Genomic DNA, 7,763 nt, shown 5'->3' with positions numbered 1-7,763 from the left:
AGAAACCACGACAGGCTTTCCAGCCCAGCATCATCTCAGCCAAGACACTTCCCTGTCTCCAGCCTAGTCGCCGCTGTGCCACTCTGGGGGATGGAGGAGCTTGTGGCACACAGCTTTTGGCACTGCTGCACTGTGTGGGTTTTGAACCTGGCTTACCATGAGTGTACCTCGAGGAGCTGCACACACACACTGCATCAAGGTGGTCTGAAAAAAACTTGCAACAGAGCCGTAGCCCTTTCTCCCAAGCCAAGTCACTGGGAAACACAGGCATAGCAGTGCAGCTACATTGGTCCAGAACCGAAATTTTGGAGGAAAACCACATTTCAGACAAATAAAGGAAATGTACTTTGAATTATTTTATTCAGGATAGTTTGGATTTATTCCTGACAATAGCTCTGGAAGGAGGAGTTTGTGACGGAAGTCTTTGGAGACAAACAATTAGAAAGAGGCAAATCAAACAACTAGTGCAAACATCCACAGGATTATGTGTCTGATAATTCACAGCAAATTGTAGAAGGGGATTTGGGCACAAAACCAAAACCTGGAAAAGCAATGTTATAAATACCTGCTGTTTGCCTGCTCAAAACAAGGACTTGTGCTTTTCCCGAGGTGCTCCCAGGCAGCATGCTCTCCCTGGGGTCGCAATGGCAAAGAGCCTCCTCTTGGCCTTGCAGGGCTGGGAACAAGCCCAGGATTCCCACTGCACTCAGCCCAGACAGCCCAAACTGTCTTTTCCAGTGTGTGTTGCTTAATATATGTCAGTTGCTATTTTGGGCTTTCTAGATAACGAGCGTGGTGAAGTGTACCCAGAAGCAAAAAGCGGAAGAGCCCTCAGGATGAGTTGCCACCACCAGACCTGAAACAATCCGATGGTTATTTCTGCACCAGCTGGCACTGCCAACCAGTCTTCGAGACGAGCCCAAACAGACTTGCAGGGCAGAAATCTCGCTGGAGGTGCCAAAGGTGAGCTCAGGTATGAGCTCAGAAAAGCAAGAACTCAGGAATGGGTCCAAAAAGCTGTCTCTGGAGTGCACAGTCACGTAGGAGACTCTAGCTCTAGCTCTGACTGCCCATGCATTTGGGGGACGAGAAGTCGCAAATTCTCTCAATTCTCCCAGGTGTCCAGTACGGCCTCTGCTCTGCACATCACCAGCCTGGACCAACAAAAGCAAAGAGCTGAAGACTGTGAGCTTGGAGAAGGAGTGAGACACAGCTACATGTACTGCAGGGACAGTTAACCCAGTTACTATTTCCTATTCCTGTTTATAGGAGCGTCTCACAACTCCTTAATGACAAAGTATCCCAAATGAGCATGTGAGGAACAAAGCATCTCACAGTTAATGGGAGGTTGCCTGAGCTTTGCTGCCCGCCTTATTCACAGAACATTAGGAACAAGTGAAGCATCTGGAGGAGAACAGAGACCATGTTGCAGAGGAGCCCAGGCTGCCGTCCCTCTACCTTGACCGGGACAGAGTCAGTGCAGGCCTGAGAAGGGACACCTTGACCACAGCCTGCTGTAACGCACTCCTCCATAAGCCCAGGATTTTGTAAATCCTGAGAGCAGGAATTGGCCTCTGCAGAAAATCACTACAACAGGTTGACTTTGGCCACAACCTGCTTGCAGCCCATCTTGGAGTACTGCTTGCCCCCTGTAGTGTAGTAACTGAGCTGACTTGCTAAATTTTCAATATGCTTCTGGTCGGGATACAGCCCTTCTCTCCTCATCTCCTCTAGGAAGCAGTTTATGACGTGACTCTTCTCTAGAAGAACAAATGGGATGATGTCCGCAGATTTCCAGAGAGGGTGGGCATCAATCAGTACAGGCTGGATGATGCTCAGCAGTTCTTCACCTCCCCTTTGCTGATGCAGAAGCTCAGCAGATGCATTCTGGATAACAAACTTTGTTATTTCACCACCTCCTATGTTGCTTATTAAAATGTAGATGGCGTTGAGGAACTCGTTGGTTTGATTGGGTTCAAAGAATCGGCTAAGAGTATCCAGCAGGACTGGAGACATGAGTTCAACCTCATCCAGAATAAACAATGGTATCTTCTCTTCCATTTCAGCTCTTGTAACCATGTCAGAAATCTTCTTAGACAAATCTGTTTCACAAGTAAGAGGAGCCACCCCATTGGGGCAGTGATGCATAACAAAGTACTGAAGCACAAAGTCATTGTCCATGACAGAAAGAAAATGTTTGGCCAGCAGCCAGCCAACATGACTCTTCCCAACTCCTGTCGGGCCATTTAAAGAGATTACTAGAGGCTTGTTGTGTATATGGGTAGCCAGATAGTCTTTCAGTAATTCCATAATACTTTCCACAGCAACCTTCTGCCCAAATACTTCCCGGTGCATTGTTTTCTCCAAACCATCTAGGTCATATTTTTGGAGGTTATCATCCAGGTTCTCTATTGCATTGAGAATCTGGAAGAAGATAATGACAATGAGCAAGAGAAGGCAGCGTTTTGCCTTGCTCTTCTCCTCTGTTGGAAGGTATCTTTTTGTTTTGTCTGGATACAGGACTATCCTAGATTTCCTGCGATTCTTTTTCCGCCTGCATTTTTTCATAGCATACTGCTCCACAGATGTGTCAAAGGTGAAGTACTGGGAAGTTTCGAAGCTGGTCTGATTAAAGAAGGACATGGAAGGGCCATACAGGCTAGCGCGGTTCAGCGAAAGCTGCCTTTGAAGCACCCTCGCATGGACAAGCTCTGAAGACTTTTCTCGAGGGAGCTCTAAATGCAGACGACTTTTCTTTTGCACCCGGTATTGTCGTCTCAGGCGGATGATTGCCCGCAAGGAAGAAGAAATAGAAGATATTTTCTTTGAAGCAGCAGGGATTTCAGTATCCGGTAATTCTTCCCCGTCACTCTCATAGCAAGACGCCTTTCCTTTTGCATCACTCTTGGCACAGGGCATTTCCCCTTCGCCATCGCTGTCAGTGCCGGGCAGCTCTCCTTCCACACTGCTCTCAACACAAGGTGCCTCTTCTTCTGTGTTGGTCTCAGCACAGGGCATCCCTCCTTCTGCATTGCTCTCAGCACTGGACACGTCTCCTTCAGTATCGCTCTCCACACAGGGCATCTGTCCTCCCAGATCCTCCGTGGCAGAGGACACTTCTCCATCCACCTCAGAACAGGGCAGATCTCCATCCATCTCATCCGGTTCTTACAGCCCATTCACATAATCTTCATTCTGAAAAGAAAAAAAAAACGTAAAATTAATCTTTTTAAGCCCAGGAAGTGACCAACCACAGTGAAATTAGGCAGATATCCCACTGTCTAATGGGCAGAACAATTACCTGTAGCAATCAGCAATGGCAAGGTGGCAGAGAGAGACTTTCAGACCTAAGCTAACTTTCTGGAAGATGCTCTAGACATGCAAAACTACAGGTGAAATTCAGTGTAAATAAATGCAAATCGATGCATATCACAAAACCAACCCTGCCTTCACATACAGAAGGAAAGTTTGGAGCTGGCTGGAGCCAAAGCTGGGGGCTCTGCTACGTGCTGCCAGGAGCGAGAGGCAGGACACCGGGCAGACAGAGCCGTGCTCTGAACCAGAGCTGCCCAGTCCTGTTTCCTTACTAAATTAAATTAAAGCTAAATTAAAGCAAGACACAAAACCACACCTCTGCACCAGCATACACACACACGCACGTCCACACCCCTATAGGAAACAGTCACTCGTACACCCACAGAGACCTTTCAGGGTGTGGGAGTGTGCGCGGGAGTGACTCGCTGTGGAAACGCTCTCGCCACGCAGGTTGTGGTGGCATGGCATCTCCCGGGGGGTGGACTTCACCCGGCTGTGCCGACGAGCATGCCAGGCAGCGCCAGGCACTGCAGGCAGGGAGAGGAGGTGAGGGCAGCGTCCAGCCAGCGCTCAGCCCTTGGCCCACGGCTCCCCAGGCTGCACCCGGACGGGTTGCAGAGAACCGACGTGGTTGTGGCTAAGCCTGCCAGCAGCACATGGCTGTGGGGAGAGGAGGGGGCTGCCCCACAGCACCCTGACACTCCTAACCCCACGGTTGGTCCTTCCCTGACCCCTGTGCCCTCGCGCTCGCACCCCTGGACGTGGGGTGGCCGCTGTGTCCTTCCCAGACGAGACCCTGGAGCCGTGCAGGAAAGCGTGGGACATGAGCATCCCTGGGAATAACCATCTGCATGGAGAATGCGTGGACAAACCTTGGTCGGCAAACAAGGAGGAAGAGGAGAGGCTGTGCTCTGGCAGCGGGACGTGATGACAAGAGGCACGGGCCCAGCGGGGAAGCCCCCAGGAGAAAACAGCTCTGCAGGCCTGGAAGCAGCCACGAGGTGCAGGACCCCGCACACAACCACCCCCACGTGCTGCAGTGCCAGGGACGGCTCCGTCCCTGCCCGGCACCAAGCTGGTGGTGGCAGAAGCTGTGTCACGGTGGGAGGGCATTTCCCCAGTGCCTCCAAACCGCAGCAGCACTGACGCAAGGGACAGTTTGCTGCTGTGACATTGCCAACCCTGAGAGCAGGAAGCCGGCACGGGCAGGGCAAGGAAAGCCACTTTCATCAGCCGCCCAGAAAAATCAACCCTAGGTCTTGCCAAAAGCACCACGTCTCTGGGGAGGAGGAGGAGGTCCCTGAAGGGTTTGTTATTAACTCGCTTCAGCTCAGCAGGAAGTTACCAACCTGCAAAATGTCACGGTCCGGCGAAGGTTTTACTTCCCCCACCATGAGGCTGACGCAAGCAGCTGCCCGCCAGCACGTAGCGAGTGAAAGGGCGGCCGGGGAAGCTGCGTGGGGAGTTACAGGCACTGGGAAACGCTCCCGGCCACCTCCTCGCTTCACCCTGCTCCTCTCCCAGCTCCTCTGAAACGCGGGGACATGCCAAGCAAAGTCTTTGCCTCCGCCCTGGGGACAAGGTGATTTCTGGACCGTGTGCCAGCAGCCGGCGCGTTGTGGGAACTGAGCCGGGGCGAGCGGCTCCCCCAGTGCTAATCGCTGACGAGCTATTGCTGTGCTGCAATTAGCCTCGAGTGCTAATTACAGACCATATGCAGGATTTGGCCATGCCCAGAGCAAAACCAGACGGACGAGATTCCTGCAAGCAGGCGCAGAGGCGGCACTGGGCGGGAGCGCTGGGGGCCACCACCACCCAGGATGCCACCAGCACGGATGCCACTGGGAACCCCGGGCTGTCCCCATGGCACTCTGGGGTCACACCCTCTCTTCTCCCCATCTTGCACACTGCCTTGATCACACAGTGCCTGAAGGTCCCCAAAGGCTGTCCCCAGACCAGCACCGGCCATGGTCCCCAGGGAGCAGGGACTGGGGACAGGACAACCCTCCGGGCCATCGACACAAACACACAGGGAAGCTTTCTCAGCCCCAAACCCACGCAGGTGTAGAGGGGGTTGATTAAATGCCAGGAGGATCTGTGGGAGTTTGCGGGAAAGGGTTTATGGAGCAGACGGATGCCGGCAGGGAAGGATGAGCCATCCCGAACACTGCCCCGCAGATGCTGCCGATCGCAGCGGGGTGCTGCCCCCACCCTGCCTGCAGCCCCAGCTGAAGCACAAAGCAGTTTGGCTCCTCGCAGCTCATAGCTGACTCTCCTGTCACCACTGTGTCTGCGCGGGGAGCCCGAGGGCCCTGCAAGGCCTATGGAAAACAGCGAGGACCAAGCGCTCATTAGCCAGGAGATGCTCAAGACCCTCTTTCCCAAAAGCCAAGAGCCCAAACAGCACATCCATCCCACAGCACGGGGTGCTCAACCCTCCAGATGAGCCGAGCAAGGCAGGGTGGAGGGACCAAATCCCATTCTCAGCAAGAAATCTGTCCAGTCACGCATGTAATAATCCTATTAATACCATGACTCACTTCCTAATACCTGCTGGTATTTACATAGGACTCGAATTTTGTCAAGAGCAGCCCCCACTTGCTCAGCATCAGGGCCAGGGCAGGCATCTGTGCCAGCCCGGTGGCGCTGCCAGCCTGCAGAGATGCCCTTTTGGCAGCTTAATTAGATATTTGGTGAAAACAATAGGAAAAAGAACGCAGCAATTAGGTCTGCAGCATCACAAGAGCTTGCGACACCGTTAGCCGCTGCTCTGCTCCAAGTCCGGCCACACCGCGGGAAGACTTGCACTTAGCTCTTGGAAACGCTTCTGGAAAACCTCCAGTTTTCTTCCTTTAGCTCTTCCCCTAACATTTGCGTTTGTGTGTCACCCTGCTCCTACCAAAACAAGGTTTCCGCAACAGAGGAGCCTGCGTGGGCAGAGGGAGGGCAGCGGGACAGGGGCAGCCTCTGGGCAGAGGGTGTTCAGGGATAGAAAGTGCCCGGTGTGCAAGAGCCGTCAGCCCGACACCAGCTGGAGAAATATATCCCCGGTTAAAGTGCCGGCTGCTGAATCCGAGGAGAGCCTTGGAGAGGAGGGAACTGCACCCCAAACTCTGGCTCTTTGGGGTTAGCAAAGCTGCTGGGAAAAGGGACCGGCTGGAAAATCCCAAAGGCTGATCCCCTCCCCAGCGGGAAGCCAACCCCCTCCATCCAAACCTGAGCGTTTCCACGGGGAAAGCAGAGCCAAACAGCTCCCTGTAACGGGGGCCATGGATCGAGGGGGGTCAGTGGTTGGGAGCAGAAACCCTGGATGCTGGCAGATGCACCCCAAGCTGCAGCTCCCCAGGGGCACTGCTTGGAAACAGCCCGAGAAACATGGTTTGCTTCACGGGTCAAGCTCAGGGTGTGCTGACATTCACTGTCCCAAAAAAATAGAATAAGAGTGACAGCCAGGGCAATGGAAAACCCACCCCTGCCACCCCGAAAGCCTGCTTGCCACCAAACCCCACCAGCCCCGCTCCCAGCCCAAAGTTTTTGCCAGGCCCCCAAGACCGAGACCGACGGGAAGGGCAGCGAAAAGAGGAGAAGAGCCCAGAGCATCCGAAATCGGTGGGAACAGGAGGGTCCCCACAAAACTGGGGTGGTTTTTGGTGGAAAGGGGCCATTGGGGACAAGCAGGAGGCAGTGGCGGGGATAGAGCTCAAAGTGGCCGAGGCCAAGGGGTGCCCCAGTGACCCCCTGCGGGGTGGGGAGCGGGACAGGGGAGCCGAACCAAGCACAGTTACCCGCAATGTCTCCCTCAGGGCCGGCTGCTGGTGCTCCCCTTCAGCCGCCGAGCCCAGCCTCGGACAGGCCTGCTGCTCCTCTGCCCTCCACTCTCTCATCCGTATAAAAACTCGACTGCGGAGAGGAAATGGCGAGGAGGAGTGGCCCACGGCAGCACTTCCTTCTCCCTGTGCTGCAGGACGGCCGCTGCTGGCTGGTTTTCTCTCCCCCTCTTGCTCAAAGCCCTCCTTGGCAGCTGCCGTCACGGCGGCATCGTGCAAAGAAACACGAATCCTGGGCAGCCGCAGCGGGACAGAGACAGGGCAGAGGGATGAGCTCATCACCCACGCAGCCTCGAAAGCCCTGAGTTTGGGTAAAACATCCCCACCCTCTGGGGTGTAATTAGCCAAGAGCCTGTGACCGGTAAAGGTCAAAGTGGTGATGCTGTGAAGAGGTTACTGGGGCTGACCCAGCGCTGGTGCAGCTTGGGGATGAGGTTCCTGGCCAGAAGGAAAAACAGGGAGAGCAGAAAATAGAGTGAATCTAGGAAAAAATAGTGAATCCTTAAAAAAATAGTGAGCCTTGAGAAAAATAGCGAGTCCAGAGCAGTTGATTTGCCTGTCCCTGGGTAGGTGCCTGCACTGCAGCAGCTCCTGCTGCCCCTGGCCGCTCCGACCCCACTG

The 7,763-nt window shown here is 54.1% G+C and overlaps 1 protein-coding gene across 1 annotated transcript; it reads right to left on the bottom strand.

The window, feature by feature from the left end:
- Positions 1-341: 341 nt before the first annotated feature.
- On the bottom strand, positions 342-7,398 carry TOR4A (torsin family 4 member A). Its single transcript, XM_074846477.1, has 2 exons — positions 7,101-7,398; positions 342-3,195 (listed from the first exon to the last, which is right to left on the bottom strand). Exon 2 carries the CDS (start codon positions 3,154-3,156, stop codon positions 1,588-1,590), a length of 1,569 nt encoding a protein of 522 aa, XP_074702578.1. The 5' UTR covers positions 3,157-3,195; positions 7,101-7,398; the 3' UTR covers positions 342-1,587.
- Between the last annotated feature and the right edge of the window lie 365 nt (positions 7,399-7,763).

The sequence above is a fragment of the Strix aluco genome, chromosome 20, assembly GCF_031877795.1.
Source record: "Strix aluco isolate bStrAlu1 chromosome 20, bStrAlu1.hap1, whole genome shotgun sequence".
NCBI classification, from domain to species: domain Eukaryota; kingdom Metazoa; phylum Chordata; class Aves; order Strigiformes; family Strigidae; genus Strix; species Strix aluco.
This window is presented reverse-complemented; position numbering and strand designations above follow the sequence as displayed.

Bases quoted from the DNA above. Each gene is read 5' to 3' on its own strand.
- TOR4A (XM_074846477.1), bottom strand. From the start codon at position 3,156: ATGGATGGAGATCTGCCCTGTTCTGAGGTGGATGGAGAAGTGTCCTCT.